The 20,059-nt window shown below is 39.3% G+C and overlaps 1 protein-coding gene across 10 annotated transcripts in view; it reads right to left on the minus strand.

The window, feature by feature from the left end:
• Window positions 1–20,059, minus strand: part of CHN1 (chimerin 1) — a 193,196-nt gene that overhangs the window by 18,204 nt on the left and 154,933 nt on the right. For all 10 annotated transcript variants that reach the window (XM_059055309.2, XM_067026327.1, XM_067026325.1 and 7 more), the window contains one exon: window positions 5,911–5,995. In XM_059055309.2, coding sequence (XP_058911292.1) covers window positions 5,911–5,995 — 85 coding nt within the window. The remainder of the gene's footprint in view (window positions 1–5,910; window positions 5,996–20,059) is intronic.

Consider the following 20,059-nt stretch of genomic DNA (forward strand, 5'->3'; position numbering starts at 1 on the left):
ACGCTGAGTTATTGTTTTCAGGGTTGAAGATGAATTTGCTATTTTCAACCTCTTTTTCAATAATGTATGTTGTACCTATTATTTGTTGTATATACTTGAGTTTAAAAGGTTCTGCTATATTTTACTGTTACAGAAATCTATATGTGATTTGGCAAGGACTTTTAAAAAGCAGTGATAGGGCTTCTCTGGTGGTGCAGTGGTTGGGAGTTCGCCTGCCAATTCAGGGGACATGGGTTTGTGCCCCAGTCCGGGAAGATCCCACATGCCGTGGAGCGGCTGGGCCCGTGAGCCATGGCCGCTGAGCCTGCGCGTCTGGAGCCTGTGCTCCACGGCGGGAGAGGCCGCAGCGGTGGGAGGCAAAAAAAAAAAAAAAAAAAAAAAAGCAGTGGTAAAACCTACCCATTATATTCTTGTTTTGTCACACTCTTTCCTAAGTAAGTGGAAATCCACTAGAAGGTAAAACAGTAAAATTTGGATGCATCCACAGAATATCAAAACATCTGAATGGCACTAATGGTCTGATATTAATATTAACATTTTTCCTTTGAATGTTTGCAGTTATCTCCCATTTTACACATCAGCAAATGCCTAATTTATTTGTGACTTGGTGAAAACTGGATAAAGAGATGACTGAGCTCAGATTTAGGTATTTAACAAGAAGGGAAATGTTTCCTAAACTGATATTCTTTCTTACATCTGGATAAGATTAAAACTATGGGACAATATATTATGCTCAATTTTAGAAATAAATTTCAAAGGCCAAATTTTTTGGCAGGATTGGATATGAAGTCCTTCAAAAGACCAAAGGATAGGGTAAAGTCATTAAAATGAAGTATCGTTATACCCTTACGTTCACAGTGCAATATACCAGCTCTGTGCTTGCTCTGAAAATTGCTGCTTCAGGGACTAGCAATATATCAACATTTCAGGTTGCCATTAAGACTTTATTTGGTTTTCATACTTATTTATTAAAGTCATATAACTCCTATATAGTTCAATTTCAGGGAAGCTCTACAGTATAAGTGAAAAAAAAACTCCATAAAAGATTATTTCATTTGTTGCATCTCTTGGTTTGGTAGGTTATTTTTATGTTACAATTAAATCACATTGCCCCCTCCCAATTCTTCAAGTTAATAAGTGAAGAATAAACACATGAAAGGAGGAATGAGAAATGCAAATCATATTTCATTCTGTCCTTATTAATCAAGTATTTCTATTAGAATACTAAATTGAGGTTACTTTCAGATTTTCTGGGCTTGATTTCTCTAAAAAACATGCGTGCTTTATATCTAAAAAGCACAGAAACCTATTTTTTGAAATAAATAGCTGATATTATTTATATTCTATTGATAGGATTAAGGGGTAATGTTAACGTGTGTTTTGAAAGGAAAGGTAATCATTCATTCTTTTCTATGAGTGTTCCTATTTTAAATTAATTGCAAATAGAAGTTTTATTTTATTTTATTTATTTTTTTTTTTTAAACATCTTTATTGGAGTATAATTGTTTTACAATAGTGTGTTAGTTTTTCCTTTACAACAAACTGAATCAGTTATACATATACATATGTTCCCATATCTCTTCCCTCTTGCATCACCCTCTCTCCCACCCTCCCTATCCCACCCCTCTAGGTGGTCACAAAGCACAGAGGTGATCTCCCTGAGAAGTTTTATTTTAAAACATGTCTCTTAGCTGTCCCTACCTCCACCTCCACGCCCACCCAGGAAAAGTGGGACTAGCCCATTTCTAACATGCATCAGAAGTCATTATTTTCACAAGCAAAATTAAGAAGAATACTTTGTTCTTTGGGATATTTATGAAAACATTGCTTTCAATTAAAAGGAGCTACATGAAAGTCGTAAGCAAGTCTAACCAATTTCTCATTGGGTTACAAGGAAAAACATAACTTTTTAGGTACAATCAAAGCAGTAATTAAAATAGAAGACATTACTTCCCCTTCTCCAACCTAAAAGTTAAGTGCTTGTATACACAAAGCAATAAATACATTTTATTATTAGGAAAAAAACTGCTGCCATTTTCTTTTGGGGGCCGGCAGCAATGATAATGATACGCTGGAAAAATGAAGTCACTTTCATAAATAACCAACACTAAGTTGATGTGTCTGATTTACAATTATTATCCGGCTTAACTTCTTAGAATATTTTGGGAAGGCTAAAATGAAAACAGTTCAGGAATGCTGGTGGAATAATGGTCTTTTTCATGAGAGAGATGTTTGGTGATCTTATAATAGATTACTTTAACCTATAAGCTTAAATTTCATAAAGAAAGGAAAAATGGTCTGGGAAAATTATTCCATCTGAACAACAATGATCCTTTGCACTTAACTTCTGAAGGCCACTTACTTTGCTTGTAAATATTTTAGTAGGAGGAGCACCACTCCCAAGCTGCAGTTAGATGGTCTCTTGCAACGTCATTTTACTCACTTTAAAGAAGCCTAAAAGTAAGGGAGACTGTGGTAGGTGAGACGTTTAACGCCGACTGTGGAACCTCATGTTGTGGAGTTTTGGAAAGATCATGTCTGCAATGACTGCATCCCCATGACTGTCCCTGCTGCTCCCTCAGCTGTCCTTGTCAGCTGTGGGTGTTGAGCAAGCCTACAGCTTTCAGTACTGAAGGGACAGCTTGCTTGCTATCAGCTGAATTCAATCTGATTCCTTCAGCTACTCTGCCACCAGCCTGGTGACTGGAACACCACCCAACACTTTGTATAATGTTAAAAAAAAAAAAAAAAAAAGAGGGAGGTGGTGGGATACAAAACTGCTGTTTTTGGCAAACATTCCTTAAAAAATTCCTGACAACCTCTCTTCTGCCTTGGTGGATTTTGAAAAAAGAAACCAGAACAAAGCAAGCTGTCTTAGGGATCAAAAGCAGATAAATACATCTCTTTTCTGACAGGCAGTATTACTTCCATTTTTCTTTGGAAGTAAAAGCTTTAATGCTTAGTGGCTAATGTATTAGTCTCCTGTTGCTGCTGTAACAAATAACCATAAACTCAGTGGTTTAAAACAACATGAATGTATCATGTAACAGTTCTGGAGGTCAGAAGCCCAAAATCAGTTTCACTGGACTGAAATCAAGGCCTTAGCAAGCCTAAGACCTCCTTCTGGAGGTTCCAGGGGAGAATCTGTTTCTTGCCTTGCCTTTTCCAGCTTCCAGAGGCTGCCTACATTCATTGGCTCATGGCCCCCTTCCCCCATCTTCAAAGCTAGCAGCATAGCATCTTTGCTCTTTTCTGACCTCTGCTTCTGTTCTTATACCTTTTATCTGACTCAGCCTCTTTCGCCTCCCTCTTACAGGGACGCTTTGATTGTGATTACACTGGGCCATTCTGACAGTCCACAGTAATCTCCCCATCTCAACTTCATTAACTTAATCACAGAGTCTCCTTTGCCATGAGAGGAAACAGTCACAGGTTCTAGGCATTAGGAAGCAGACATCTTTGGGGAGCCAATGTTCACCCTACCACAGTTAGTTCTCTCTCTCTTGAAGTTCTTAATTCTTTGCATTCTGTGGGATTTTTTTTTTTTTTTTTTGTGGTACGCGGGCCTCTCACTGTTGTGGCCTCTCCCGCTGCAGAGCACAGGCTCAGCGGCCATGGCTCACGGGTCCAGCTGCTTTGTGGCACGTAGGATCCTCATGGACCGGGGCACGAACCCGTATCCCCTGTATCGGCAGGCGGATTCTCAACCACTGCGCCACCAGGGAAGCCCCCTGCATTCTGTTTTATATAAAGTAGATGGCTCAAAGGTCAGGATGAGCCACTTCAGATGAAAGAATCCCACCGTCAATCTAAATGTAATCAGCTGTCATAGAAAACAGAAGTAATTCCAATCCCAACCTTCCACATTTTAAAAAAATGGGTTGACTTGTTCTTATATTGCTCAGTAATAGGGTTCCAATCACATAGAATAGAATGCTTTTGAAGACAAGATATAACATAAAATGAAAAGGCTTTTCTTTACATTGTTGACCTTTACTCACAATAAAAAGTGGAGGCTATTCAAGTGGGTGGCTATGGGATGGGGTGAATCATTTTCTTTCTTCTTTTCCTTCACATTATTACTATCATAAACATTCCAAAACATTTCTTCTAAACATGATTTGGGGTTGTTGCATATGGCCAAAGATTATTCACATGTGCTGTGCTACTTCTCTGCTAACAGCTGACTCAGAATTTCCATGTAGATGGCCTTCACTCTTTCAAAATGTAAACGATAAACATCATCACTCTAGTAAAAGAAAAGCTTTTGAATTAGTGACAGTCTTAAAATGTGTAACCGTTGCAGTCTCAGCTGGTCAAGGCCATGTCATAAAGGCAAACCAGGCTTATTAAGACGACCATTCTTCGAGCAGGTGATTTGTGCTTTGGAAAGGGTACTCCATTTGCCTTTGAAACACCACAGCGATGTGGATGTTCTTAACTACACGACTATGTTCCGTTCAAAGGCTCAACCACTACCTTCCTCCAGTTCAAAGGCTCGACCACAACCTTCCTAGTGATGGGTCCTCATCCTGACTCTGGGTAACCACCAGCTAGAAAGATAATGTTGTCCTCATTTATTCTCTGGGCAGAGACCTGCAAATGGGGCTGTCAGCCCTCTAGGACGTTGGAGGAATTAGACTGGCTCTGAGCTGAGGCTCTCCTTGACGGACACCTCTGCACAGTTCAAAGTCAAGACGTGAGGAATTCTTCCCCCTCCTCATGGCAGCGAGTCCCTGAATGGATCTGGCTAGCGATACATGCCTGGAACCTTATCATGCCTTAGTGGTGCTAAGGGAGTTACAACTGAAGGAAGGGCAACTTGGAACGTTCACATGCAATGCATACCACACCTTGCTATTCAAAGAAAAGGCAATTTAGAAATAAGAAAAATCAAACCCCAGAAGTTTGTGCACGTAATGGACAACAAAAATATTCCATTAGGAATCATGCCACAAAAGAAATGTGGATTTTTACAGTGCTAAATTTGACAGAATTACTTCAGTTACCATTTTGAAATACTTTACTCTTCACATACATTTTTAGAGTTAAGCTTCAGGCAAAAGACATGTAAGAGGGTGTTTTTTAGTTTTACAATTTAAATAGCAGAAAGAAACTTCTGTGACCTAACATTACACATCTGAAATTTAAATAATTATTTTTAAGCCTATACTGGAATTTAGAGCAGTTTGAATAAATGGCCAGTACTCAGTATCGTTGTTCTATACAAATGAATTTCACATGATGTGAATAACTACTTATTTCATAAAGCATTTCAATAAATCCCTGAGTTGGTTATTTCTTTATGTGGAAACCTTCAAGTTTCTAAATTTAAATCTAAAATGCTATGGTCATATTTTATAAAGAGGATATGGCATATTCAAGATTGTAAAATGTCACAAACAAAATACTAGTGACTAAGTGGTTTTTCAGAATTTGGTAATCATCTTATAAGATAAATTCACAGATTTTTAAAGCTTCAATCTGATTTCACAAAATTTAGTAAGGACAATTCAGCTTAACAAGTAATCTTTAAAATTCAGTTTCTAAGGCAACAATCATAGGTCCCTGTACACTGCTTTTAAAAAATCATTCTTATAAATTTAGTTGCTGCAACATCAAAGGCAAGGCAAATATAACTGCCTTACTTTTATCTCCTTTTATCAGACTTTCTGAACAAGACAACTTCTCTCTTTTTAACGGACCAGACTGCTGCCCATTAAGTACAAGAAGGTGAAGGGCAGATAAAATATCAATAGTCAAATTGGCTGCCTGAGAATCCAGCCTGTTGCATGTTAAGAGCAAACGGGGGTCCAGCCCATTGTATGTGCAGAATAGCAAAGCTCCTCATGAGTTACTCCTTACAGCTTCATAACTTACACAATCAGGCGAAAAGGGAAGAGCTCTTACCTGCACATCTCACTCCCTGAGCAATGAGTCCCCACATGAAGTTGGCACAGTATTCACACCAGTGCGGCCCCCTGAATGTGTGGACCTGAAAAAGAGTAGTGACAAAGTGGCCCGAGGAGAGATTACAGATGAGGAGATTATTTCCCTTCCAAGCAGTCATACACAAGCCATAGTCAGTATCAAGAGGCACAATATGGTTACAGTTAGAAAAACCTTGGTTGAGTGGAACTGCCAAGCAGTTACAATTTCCTTCAGAGCTTGATTTCCTCTTTGTTTTAGAAATGGTGATAAATCAAACCAATATTCTGCTATTTACTTTTGAAAACAATTCCTACAGTGGAATTTTCCAACTGGTCCCCTCCAGCTGGAAGCAGTCTCATCTGTGCGCTATACAAGTATGGGCATATTCTGAGCGCTACGGCATGAAGGAGGATGAGGAGTAATGTAGAATCTGTCTGTAAGGGTTTTGTCAGATGATCCATCTCCTATCCTCTGTGACCACAGTTAGGGCCACGGGTGGTGAAGGTGATATTTAGTGGCTGGTTACAACAGAATCATCAAAAAGGGCTAATATCTGTTCAGAACCATTTGATACTATGTTAGCAAAAGAAAATGAATATATTTTAGAAACTGCAGAAGCTACAGTTGATCAGAAACCCTGTTTGAATATAGTAATTATTCACTCATCTTTCCAGCTCATATAGGTTTTACTGCATTTGATTCTTTTATCCCTAAGAAAGGAACCTCCAAAGAAGAAGGATTCAAATGCCAAGATACCTATAGACGTTATGGATAGGAAAGAGAAGCCATTCTAGCTTAACCTAAATGAAAAAATATTGGTAGAATAGAGAAGCAATAAATCTAAACCCCAAACATTAAAGAATAAAAGAAAAAATATCTTTACTATTATCAGTAACACTTTAAAACTTCTGAGCAAATACTGGCTGAAAATGTACTCAAGAAATAAGTTAAAAGAAAAGGGACAGGGAACAAGGAAGTTACTGATCTGTATCAAATTATATTTACTTGAGGTAATTTCTTACATATATATGATTTCCTCCAGCAGAAAACAGTAATACAAGAGAGTGAAAATCACAAAGTGTGATGATTTGATTTCAACATAAATATCTGCCAAAACAGCTATGGCAAATAATGAAATTCACAGCTAAGAAATTAATAATGAAATTCACAGCTGTCATTTTTACTACTGTTCTATTTATATGTGATTTTTTATTTGTTTGTTGGTTATCTATTTTATACACAGTAGTGTATATATGTTAATCCCAGCCTCCTAATTTATCCCTCCCCCTTTCCCCTTTGGTAAACATTCTGTTTTGGAAATAAGTTCATCTGTGTCTTTTCCTTCCTTTTAGATTCCACATATAAATGATATCATATGGTATTTGTATTTCTCTGTCTGGCTTACTTCACTCAGTATAATCTCTAGGTTCATCCATATTACTGCAAGTGGCATTATTTCATTCTTTATGGCTTAGTAGTATTCCATCGTGTGTGTGTGTGTGTGTGTGTGTGTGTGTGTGTGTGTGTATGTGTATGTCTTCTTTATCCATTCATATGCCGATGGACATTTAGGTTGCTTCCATGTTTGGGCTATTGTAAATAGTGCTGCAATGAACTTTGGGCTTCTTGTATCTTTCTGAACTATGGTTTTCTATATTCTAATTTCTATCTTTCTAATTATGGTTTTATATATGCCAAGGAGTGAGATTGCTGGATCATATGGTAGCTCTATTTTTAGATTGTTAGGGAACCACCATACTGTTCTCTATAGTGGTTGCACCAATTTACATTCCCACCAACAGTATAGGAGGGTTCCCTTTTCTCCACACCCTCTTCAGCATTTATTGTTTGTGGACTTTTTTTTTTTTTTTTTTTTTCGGTATGCGGGCCTCTCACTGCTGTGGCCTCTCCCGTTGCGGAGCACAGGCTCCGGACGCGCAGGCCTAGCGGCCATGGCTCACGGGCTTAGTTGCTCCGCGGCATGTGGGATCTTCCCGGACCAGGGCACGAACCTGTGTCCCCTGCATCGGCAGGCGGATTCTCAACCACTGCGCCACCAGGGAAGCCCTGTTTGTGGACTTTTTAAAGATGGTCATTCTGACCAGTGTGAGGTGATACCTCACTGTAGTTTTGATTTGCATTTCTCTAATCATTAGCAACGTTGAGCATCTTTTCATATGTCTTTTGGCTATCTGTATGTCTTCTTTGGAGAAATGTCTATGTAGGTCTTCTGCCCATTTTCTGATTGGATAGTTTGTTTGATATTGAGCTATATGAGCTCTTTGTATATTTTGTTGGGCACATAGTTGGCAAATATTTTCTCCCATTCTGTAGGCTGTCTTTTCATTTTGTTTATGGTTTCCTTTGCTGTGCAAAAGCTTTTAAGTTTAATTAGGTCTTATTTGTATATTAGTGATTTTTAATATATATAATATATATACTTACTTCAAACTTAAGAGGCTACTGAACATAAGACTTACCCTGAATGTAAGATACATATATTCCATTTAGAAAAACCATGCCAATTAATTTATGACATGTCACTGATTATAAGCTTAATCCCAATTTCAGAGATGTTAATATGAAAAAAAAAGCATATAATAGAATCAGTGAAATATGGTATATCAGAATTCGAAATACTACTACTGGCCAAAATATCCATATAAGGTAGCAGTGAATAACCCAGGGTTCATTCCAAGCAGGTATGTGCTTGTGACTCTGATCACTGCCAAGTAAGCTCAAGTACAAAATGCTGTGTTGATTTTGAAAAGGCGGCCATAATCCCTTCTATGTCTTTTATGGAAAAGGGTCAGGAATGCAGATACAGTTGCTTCTGGATTGTTAATGATGTTCAGAGGCTGTAAATTGAAAGCATTTCCTGGAGTTCCTGAAGCCGAGCTCAAGATCAACTTTCAGATAGTCTGTGATGTCTTTATTTTCTTCTGTGTTCCTCTGAGTGAATAAAACTGGATAAAGTATGTAATCTTGCTTTTAATCTGAGGCGAATGAGTGAAATAGATAGCACTGACTCATATTTTAAAAGTTATATAATCATGAAATAGCTAGAGAATTGTGAAGTTATTTTTAGGGGAAGTCTCAGGATAATCCAGTTTTACTTAACTTGGTAAGGTTAATAAATTGGATTAGAAGTGTGGAGGAAGTCCGGTTTTGTACCTGCCAGTTACTCATGATAAAGGGTGTTAAAGTTCTACTGGTATGTAAACCACTGAAACAGAGAAGGGCTCTTGGCAAACACAGCTGGGTACTGAGATGTTGTGATAGAACCAATTCCCTTCCTCACCTTCACAAACCAGTAATGAATGTGGCCTTTTGAAAACCTTGGGGCATTTCTTCATATTATGAACGCTGAAGGAAGGGTTTCACTGTCCGAGCGGCCCAATGTTCTCTAATCAGAGGATCACGCATGCATCTCAGAAAGTAATCTTCAGGAAATTGTTCTTTATACACTTCCTTCTTGGACAGGTTTTTATAAAGGCATCTTGCCACTTGGGACTGGTTTTAGTGGTGGTGGTGTTTTTACTTTCGTTTTTTTAAACTGTTTGTAAGGCAGGTTATGTAGCTCTCCAGGAAATGGTTCTAGAACTAGGCCTTGAAGCACTGGAAGCTTACTAAACTTGTATTTATATAACAAGATTTAACTGGATTCCCTTTTGAATTTTTGTATCTAAAATTTGTTATTTCTTAAATTTTGTTTGTTTTGTGACTTTCATGACCCTGGATTGTATTTGTAAAAAAAGGAGTATTGTAGTCTTTTTGTCTTTTTTATTCCCCTAGAGGTCATCAAAACAAATAGATGTCACTCATTAATTATTTTTATTCATTCGTAAACATTTATTAGGTGATGACATATACAAAGATTAAACCAAATATTGGCTCAAGGAATTCACCATAGGTTTCTCCTGTTAAAATATAATGTGAAAAGCCTCTTCTGAAAGTGTCTGCAAAGTGTGAGGGTCGCTGGGGTGGGCACTGCTCGGGTATTTATGTGTGAGCTGTGGCTCCTGGGATGGGCAGGGTCAGCCAGGTGAGCAGATCAGGTCTGAATGGGGGTAGGCGTGTTGTGCGGGGTGCATTAGGTGACCCTAATGACCGGCGTGGCAGGAGCTGAGAGGCAGACGGGGGGCCTGTTCCATGCCTACAGATGTATACTTTGTTCAGTCAGCAATGCAGGGCCACTGAAGATTTTTAAGGAAAGTGACACCGTCGAGGGGACAAGGCTGGAGGAAGACAGACTAGGGTGCTACAGCAGTAGTCCAGGTAACAGATGACAAAGATCTGAATTCAGGCAGTACTGATGGAGAACATGGAGCAGAATCAAGAGTGGTTGGTGACTAACTGAATCGGAGGCAAAGGAGAGAGGAAGAACGAGGGCCAACTCTTAGGGGGAAGATGGCATTAACAGGGGGAAGAGAAGTAGAAGAACAGGTTTGGAAGTGAGGTGGGAGGGAAACAGTGGAAGAGATGGAAATGGCTGATTGAAGATTCCTGAGAAAGAGGAGGTAACCCATGGATTAAGATTCCTGAGGGCACCCAGTGGAGATGGGAGCCAGGGCAGACGGATTAGTTTTGAATAAGGGAAAACTCAACCCTGTGCTGGCAGCGCCTAGGGTTAGGGGGAGAGGATGGCTGAGCAGTGCAGGAGTGGTGGCAGCCTGGAGGCAGAAGGCTAAGGGAGTTCCTACCCAGTGGTCTAGTTTCTATGTGTTAGGAAGTAAGTTCAGTCATGGAGCCAATGAAGTGTTTAGAAAAAGTGGGGAATAGGAACTGGAACTGGCCAGAAATTCAGAAAAGGGCTGTTGGAGTTGAAAGCAAGCTTCTTTCCTGGATGTCATTACAATCATACTATAACAGTGTCAAGCGCATTAAAGAAAAAGTGACAAATACTTTCTTTTAAAAAGGGTGATTGTGTTACATTTGAGCTTTATCTAAATGTTTTATTTTATATGCAGTTCTACGTTATCAGTGATGTTTATATCACAAATTTTACCAATTCAGAAAAAGATATCTTTAACAAGTCAGTTGCACAAATTGTGCAACTTAGAATAGCTCTGCAGTTGTTCTCCTCTACCTAGCATGACGGAAACAGGGTGCTGTTCCTGCAAATGAGGCTCTAGGGCACTGACACCTGCAGATAATTCTGCTTCCTAGATATGGTTGTATTTTGATTACCTGTCTCAGAATGATCAAATCAGAATGTAACAGGCATTCAAAATGCAATAATTAAAAGGTCAAAAGTTGCATCTTGGGGGTTCTTTCTGCTTAGGAGAATGCTAAGAAAGAGCTACGGTGGGATCTGGTAGAAAGGAGGCCTGAGTGGTTCACAAGGAGTGCAGGAGCTCGGACCAAGCCCTGGTTTATAAGACAGAGTGACTTGTGCCTGTGATTCCCTGTAGTGTAGCAGATGCCCTTAGACATCTATCTGCACAGGTCAACACTCAGGGAATCAAGATTACTGACGTCTTCATAACAGAACACAACGCACAATCATTAAGTGACATTTTCCATTTTTAGGGGATTTCAATTCTAAATTGCCCCAGATTTTTATGTTTTCGTAAGTTTGTGTTTTAGTTTTCCTGTCTCTTCTTATTCTCCAAAGTTGTTGGCTCTTTTTCTTTCCTCCTAACCCTTCTCCCTTTTCCATCCACCAGTTCTTAGTTATGGACCAGGAAATCTGATAACTTTGCTAGCACTGGGTATAAATCAAGAAAATGTGTCATCTGTCTTCCTCTTGAAGGTGTTATGAAACCAAACCAAATGAAACCCACCAAATTTCTGGTTCCTTGTCTGTGTTTCTTGTAGCTGAGGCTGAGGGACAGTGGTCTTGTGAGAAAGGAGGTGTTGGCATCTTGCTTTTTATTCTGTGACATCTTTAGTCTCTAGTTAACTGTTTCGTATAAGCAGAAGCCACCTCTGTTTCTGCTGTTTACTGTACGGCCATAATGACAGACACTGGCTTTATAAGGTGGGAAAATAACCAATTCCTTTATAAACAGGACTGTTTCTTCCTTAGAGTTATTTAAACAAATCACTTGATCATTTTATAAAAAATGGATTCCTTTGGGGGATGTTTTGGTAACAATCAGCATTATCATATAACAGTATTAGTGAGGTCAGAGATGGTCCTGAGAAAAGTAACCTCGTATGTTGGCCACAAGTATGTTTTTTCTAGGCCACCTCCAAAGCTTTTGGTACATCTTGACAAATGAAAGTGACAGAGTACACGGCTTGAATTATACCTTCATGAACAAAGGGCATAGCAACTTGTTTTAAAGACCTCTTCTCTTTTGCAACTGGAAAAAGGACAACTTTATTACCATGGCATCTGAGATTGCTCTCACCTGTGAATACCTCCTGTCACATCAGTCACCTTAAAACTGGAGATGAAAGACTGGATTAACTAATGGACCCAAAAGAGTCTGTCACAGGGAGGGCACTGGTCAGAAGCAGGCTGAAAAGGACAGACAGCGAGGGAGACGGGTGGGCTACTGAGAGGCCCACGTGGCACAGGCCAAGGGTCCTGTGTCTCCTGTGTACTGACATAGGCAAAAACTGAAGCCATTCTCACTGGGCCTACTGTTATACTGACCCAAACCCTGGCTTCTATAAGAAAACCAGCACATCTGCTTCTCATGTTTCTGACATTCACATCTCCAGTTTGAATGTCAGTAACAGAAACAACGGGAAAGAATTCCATGCTATTAGAAGAGAAAGAAAAATCCAGCACATCTTCATTATCCCTTCCAAGCCATAACACTACCTCTAGAAATAAGCATGAATGCAAACAGCCAAGCAGTATGCCTGCAAAGCCTGCTGCAAATGTAAACTATGTTGGAGGCAATAAGAATGCTGGGGGAAATGAAATTGTGCTTGAGAAGGTGGGAATGACATTTCAGCTGCTGCTCTTAATTTGGAAGGCCTTGATGAGTCAGTTCTCCAGCGTGGTATTGGGTAATGAAGGGAGAGAACAGATGATCAAAATCGAAACGAAAGGAACATAGGTAGGCAGGCAGCTGGGCAGGAAAGGCTTTTTCTCTCTCTTTTTTTTTTCTTTTCCGTTTTTATCTTTAGGGCAACCAGAATGTACTCTTTTAAGTAACCAATTTTAGCCTCACCAAGATGGCTTGATTTTGATCCAAAAGATCTGGAATTTAGAATTTGGGTCCTAATTTGACCTCTTCAGTTAAAGTATATGTTGATTTATATTAAGTAATGAGAAGAGAATGTAGAACATGGGCTATGATCATTAACAACAAATACATAAAATTGTATAGAGGTTCCCTACAGGAAAAAAAAAATGGTAGGGAGGGGGAACTTAAAAATAGGAGTATCTTTAGTTATCAAAGCAATACCTTCTTGCTTTGTTATTTATAAACTATTAGTGGTCTTAACATTCTTCAGGAAAAACCTATAACAAACAGTAAGGTTTGGGTATGGTTAAGCCAGCAGCACTGATATCACGCTGACTATGCCTCCCCCTCTGTCCTGATGGAATGGACATGAAAGGTGGTGCCCACAGCAGCAAAGGCAGAAGGAATGCCCACAGCACTTGCTGAAACGTGGCTCCGAGCAGTACTTGGGGCTGGTGAGTGCCTGGTACAGGAGGAGGGGCACACCCTCTGGCCAGCGGCAGACAGAATCTAGGAGGTTCTGTGTGCCTGGGGGAACTGGACAGCTGGCGAAGGGGTGCAGGTGCCAATAACAGCTTCTACAACTGGCTGCTACACATGATCGTGCAGGGACTCTGTGAGACACACACTTCACCTCACAAGTAGTTAACACCATCAGAAGTATTACTGTGAAAAGCATGACAAATGACAGAAAACTCAGTGACCTAATGTTTCAAGAGTGAGAAAACGGTTCAAAATTGAGGGAGATAGCTATAAAAGCCTGCTGGACATACCATGGTCATATCACAAATAAGTGGTATCCCCTTAAATACGAGAAGTAACTACAGGAAAAAGTTGATATAACATGGTCAGGCTATGACAACAGTAGTCATACTTTACTAGTTGGGCAATTACTAGGACAATATTAATAATTTAGCTCTGCTTCCACATGAAAAACATAAAAATGGTTTTTATTAATCGGTATACAAAACAATACTTTAAACATGCACAGAAAAAATAATGAATTATTATCAATTCTACTCACACAGTCCATTCACCATAATCCTATACAGGGCCTTATTAACAAAGTTTAAATTTCTTTATGGCTTCCTTCATGATCTACATTTCCCTATCAACACTAGCCCAATGAAGGAGAAATATCTCTAAAATTACAGCTGAGGGACTTCCCCTGGAGGTCCAGTGGTTAAGACTCTGTGCTTCCACTGCAGGGGGCACAAGTTCGATCCCTGGTCGGGATACAATGCTGCGTGGTGTAGCCAAAAGTAAATAAAATAAATAAAGTTACAGCTGAGCTGATGTGGTGCAAATGAACTTGCTTAGAATCGTACACAACCACATTAACGCCGGAACACGAACGCAGTTTCTGGTGTCAAGGTTCTGTCCTAAGCTGCAAGAGTGGCCCCTTGCACAAAGCCATCGACTTGAAATCCAGGAATCAGGCAGTGGAAACATCAAAGTAATCAAGGCATTTATTTTATTTATTTATCACATTACAAGGTACAGTTTGTATAATAAATGATATAACAATAAATATCACCCAGTAATTAACACTTTCCATTTCAAAATATGGGTGTTTAAAGTATTAAAAAACCTATAATTTAATGTTTAGCCATTTTCCAGGTTTCAGAAGCAAATTTCTTTTAAATTTCTTTTCATAGGAGCTCTTAACGAGAGCTTTACCTCTAAACTGCATAACGGTTAAAGTTTAAACATGTCACATGCCATACCTAAAACACTTCTACTTTGACAGTTTAGTTTCATTACTTGGAATAATGTTTGCATTCACATATCAGAAGTAAAAAATATCGACACAGTGAATCAATACTTCAAAATACCAATCTCCTAAAGTTGTATTATGAAGGTATTGATATAACAGGAAAATAAAATCCATGAATCAACTTGGTTGTGCAATAAAATCCACTGTATAATACACAGCTGAGTGACAGATAATCTCTATACCACACTGCAGTATGTAAACTGAACATTGAGAGACAAAAAAGCCTCAGACTAATCCACATTATCTTATGATCCATAATTCCACAAAGCCTCAAAGTCTGTACTAATATTAACATTTCCACAAAACCAGATTTCAATTTCTTTTTGTTTTGGTTGTAAAAATGTCATCTAAAGCAGTTTGCTGTTAAAACATATTATATTATGAATAAAGTATTCCTCTAATACACCTGGAAAAAGGTTTGACTAAAATGTGCAAAAAAAATTATTAAACTATGTAGTTCAAACCCTTTTTAAAGCTCTAGTAAAAGAGATCCAGATTTTCTCTACTGTTTTTCTATTGGTTTAATTGGGTCTTTTTCTAGTTTCCTAAGGTGGGAGCTAATTGATTTGACCTTTTTTTTCTTTCCCCAAATAAGCGCTTAATGGTATAAATTTCACTTTAAGCACTACTTCAGCCACATTCCACAAATTTTGATGTGTTGTTTTCTTTTTATTCAGTTCAAAATATTTTCCAATGTCCCTGTGATTACTTCTTTAATTCATGAGTTATTTAACAGTAAGTTGTTTAATTTCCAAATATGTGGGAACATTTTCAGATGTTATTGATTTTGAATTTAATTTTGTGATGGTAAGAGGATATACTTTGTGTGCTTTCAATCCTTTTAAATTTATTGACACTTGTTTTATGGCCCAGAATATTGTCTATCTTGGTGAAATTTTCATGTTCACTTGAATAGTATGTGTATTCTGCTGTTGCCAAGGAGAATACAAATATCAGCTAGGTCAACTTGGTTGATACTGTTGTTCAAGTCTTCTAAGTCCTTACTAATTTTCCATTTGTTCTATTTGTTTGTCTATTTGTCCTATCTCTGAGAGAGAAGTGTAGAGATCTCCATCTATAATTGTGGATTTGTCCATTTCACTTTTCAGTTCAGTTGTTGCTTTACATATTTTGAATCTCTCTTTTTAGGTGCATATAAAATTTAAATTATGTCCTCTGAATGAATTTTTTTTTTATTATTATTTGTTTATTTTTGGCTGTGTTGGGTCTTCGTTGCTGCACGCGGGCTTTCTCTAGCTGCAGCAAGCGGGGGCTACTCTTTGTTGTGGTGTGAGGGTGTCCCGTTGCAGTGGCTTCTCTTGTTGTGGAGCATGGGTTCTAGGTGCACAGGCTTCAGTAGTTGTGGCATGCAGGCTCAGTAGTTGTGGCAAACGGGCTTAGTTGCTCTGCGGCATGTGGGATCTTCCCAGACCAGGTATTGAACCCTTGTCCCTTGCATTGGCAGGCGGATTCTTAACCACTGTGCCACCAGGGAAGTCCCCTCTTAATGAATTTTAATGTTTTTACTGCCAATAATATTTATTCTGAAAACTACGTTTAGTATAAATATAGCTATACTAATTTTCTTTGAATTATTGTCTATATGGTATATCCTTTTCTTTTTTTTTTTGTTTTTGTTTTTTTGTGGTACACGGACCTCTCACTGTTGTGGCCTGTCCCGTTGCGGAGCACAGGCTCCGGACGCGCAGGCTCAGCGGCCACGGCTCACGGGCCCAGCCGCTCCGCGGCATGTGGGATCTTCCCGGACCGGGGCACAAACCCGTGTCCCCTGCATCGGCAGGCAGATTCTCAACCACTGCGCCACCAGGGAAGCCCCTATCCTTTTCTTTTTACCTCTCTGTGTCTTTAAAGTGGGTTTCTTGTGGACAGAATATAGTTGGGTCTTGGTTTTTAAATCCAATCTGACAACAACCTCTATCTTTTAATGGAGTGTTTAGTCTAGTTCCATTTAATGTAACTATCAGTATAATTGGGTTTAAATCTGTTATCTTGCTTTTTCTTTCTATATATTCTGTTTGTCCTTTTTTCTCTTTTCTTGCATAATTTTGGATAAATTACATACTTTTTATGAATCCATTTTGCCTCCTCTATTAGCTTGTAACTATTTTATTCTTTAGAGTTCTAAGGCTTACAGTACACATTTTTTTAAAAACATCTTTATTGGAGTATAACTGTTTTACAATAGTGTCTTAGTTTTTCCTTTACAACAAAGTGAATCAGTTATACATATACATATGTTCCCATATCTCTTCCCTCTTTTAAATAGCTTTATTTTATTTTATTTTTTTGTGGTATGCGGGCCTCACTGTTGTGGCCTCTCCCGTTGCGGAGCACAGGCTCCGGACGCGCAGGCTCAGCGGCCATGGCTCACGGGCCCAGCCGCTCCGCGGCATGTGGGATCTTCCCAGACCGGGGCACGAACCCGTGTCCCCTGCATCGGCAGGCGGACTCTCAACCACTGCACCACCAGGGAAGCCCTATCTCTTCCCTCTTGAGTCACCCTCTCTCCCTATCCCACCCCTCTAGGTGGTCACAAAGCACAGAGGTGATCTCCCTGTGCTATGCTGCAGCTTCCCACTAGCTATCTAATTTACATTTGGTAGTGTATATATGTCCCTGCCACTCTCTCACTTCGTCACAGCTTACCCTTCCCCCTCCCCATATCCTCAAGTCCATGCTCTAGTAAGTCTGTGTTTTATTCCCGTCCTGCCACTAATCTCTTCATGACATTTTTTTTTTTTCCTTAGAGTCCATATATATGTGTTAGCATACGGTATTTGTTTTTCTCCTTCTGACTTACTTCACTCTGTATGACAGACTCCAGGTCTATCCACCTCATTACAAATAACTCAGTTTCATTTCTTTTTATGGCTGAGTAATATTCCATTGTATATATGTGCCACATCTTCTTTATCCATTCATCTGCTGATGGACACTTAGGTTGCTTCCATGTCCTGGCTATCGTAAATAGAGCTGCAATGAACATTTTGGCACATGACTCTTTTTGAATTATGGTTTTCTCAGGGTATATGCCCAGTAGTGGGATTGCTGGGTCGTATGGTAGTTCTATTTGTAGTTTTTTAAGGAATCTCCATACTGTTCTCCATAGTGGCTGTATCAATTTACATTCCCACCAGCAGTGCAAGAGGGTTCCCTTTTCTCCACACCCTCTCCAGCATTTATTGTTTCTAGAGCTTTTGATGATGGCCAATCTGACTGGTGTACAATACACATCTTTAACAATATTATAGTCTACCCTCAATATTATACCACTTCATTTATACTGTATCTTACAACAGTACATTTCCACTCCTCCCACCCTGTACTTTATGATGTTATTTGTTTTACTTGTACAAACTACATATTACTATTTTTGCTTTAAACAGTAAATTTATGTTTTAAAAAACACTAAAATGAAGGAAAAGAAACATTTTACATTTACCTATACGTTTACCATTTCTGGAATTATTTATTGTTTTGTACAGATCTAAATTTCCATCTGATATTATTTTCCTTCTGTCTGAAGAACTTCCTTTAATATTCTTATAGCATAGGTCTCTTGGTGATGGATTCACTCAGTTTTTCTTTGTTTTAAAAACAAATGTTTTATTTTGTCTTCATTTCTGATAGATAGTTTTGCTGGATATAGAATTCTAGGTTATAGTTTTTGTTGTTGCGTACTTTGAAAATGTTATTCCATTGTCTTGCATAGTTGCTGATGAGAATTTGCTGTCATTCTTTGTTCATGTGTATGTAACAAGTATTCTTCCCACTTCCCCTGCTGCTTTTTTTTTTTTTTTTTTTTTTTTTGCGGTATGCGGGCCTCTCACTGTTGTGGCCTCTCCCGTTGCGGAGCACAGGCTCCGGACGCACAGGCTCAGCGGCCATGGCTCACGGGCTCAGTTGCTCCGCGGCATGTGGGATCTTCCCGGACCAGGGCACGAACCCGTGTCTCCTGCATCGGCAGGCGGATTCTCAACCACTGCGCCACCAGGGAAGCCCCTCCCCTGCTGCTTTTTAAAGAACTTTGTAAAATATGTAAGAGTACCAGTGACAAAGGAAAATAATACATGTTTCTTCTGTTGACATATTTTTCCTACATTGAAATAATCTTTATTTAAAGATGTTAATAAAAAAAACAGTAGTGGGGGCTTCCCTGGTGGCGCAGTGGTTGAGAATCTGCCTGCCAATGCAGGGGACACGGGTTCGTGCCCTGGTCCGGGAAGATCCCACATGCCACGGAGCGGCTGGGCCCGTGAGCTGTGGCCACTGAGCCTGTGCCTCCGGAGCCTGTGCTCCTCAAAGGGAGAGGCCACAACAGTGAGAGGCCCGCATACCACAAAAAAACAAAACAAAAACAGTAGTGTAATTTTCTTCTTTTAAAAAAATGTACTTCTGACTCCAAGTACACTGAAGTTAGATTGACTGGCATTGTCCCACTGATCACTGATGCTGTGCCCCCCATCCCCCCGTGAACTTTTGATTCTTTCAGTCTTCCATTTTGGTTATTTTTTATTGCTATGTCTTCTGGTTCACTAATCTTGTCTTCTGTAGTACCTAATATGCCATTAATACCATCCAATGTATTGTAACTTTCAGGTATATTTTTCATCTCTAGAGATTCCATTTGGATTGTTTTAAATCGTTTCCATTTCCTTCCTCACTGCAGCCTTTAGTCTACTGCTAATTCAGTCATGTTACAAAGATGATACCATTTTGAGGACTTTTAAACAATGCCTTATGTTTTATGATGTCTTTCTATTCTGACCGGTGGGCAAAACTATACGCCCCAAGGACAATTTCAGTAATTATTCAGCCTATTGCTTTCTGGTGGTTTTCTGATAGTTTTTTCTCACGCAGGTGTAGATAAGTACCAAAGACTCATGAAGATTCCTATGCAGATCTCCAGAGCTCTTTCTGTGTACAGCTTTGTCCCCCAGGTTACCCTGCCCCAGAAATTTTAGCTGCTTTGTATTGCCAAACTCCAGCCTCTGTGTCCTCAACTTGGTTAGACCAGCAGGTCCTCTTTGGATTCCCGCTCCATGTGCTGTGGCCTAGAAACTGCCTCCAGGCAGTGAGAGTAATCTTAAGACTCATCTTGTTTGTGTTCCTCTTTCGGTATCACAGAACTGTATCACCTGTTGTTCAATGTGTGACTGTTGTTTTATATACTTTTTATGGT

The sequence above is a fragment of the Kogia breviceps genome, chromosome 2 (assembly GCF_026419965.1).
Source record: "Kogia breviceps isolate mKogBre1 chromosome 2, mKogBre1 haplotype 1, whole genome shotgun sequence".
Taxonomy (NCBI): Eukaryota; Metazoa; Chordata; class Mammalia; order Artiodactyla; family Physeteridae; genus Kogia; species Kogia breviceps.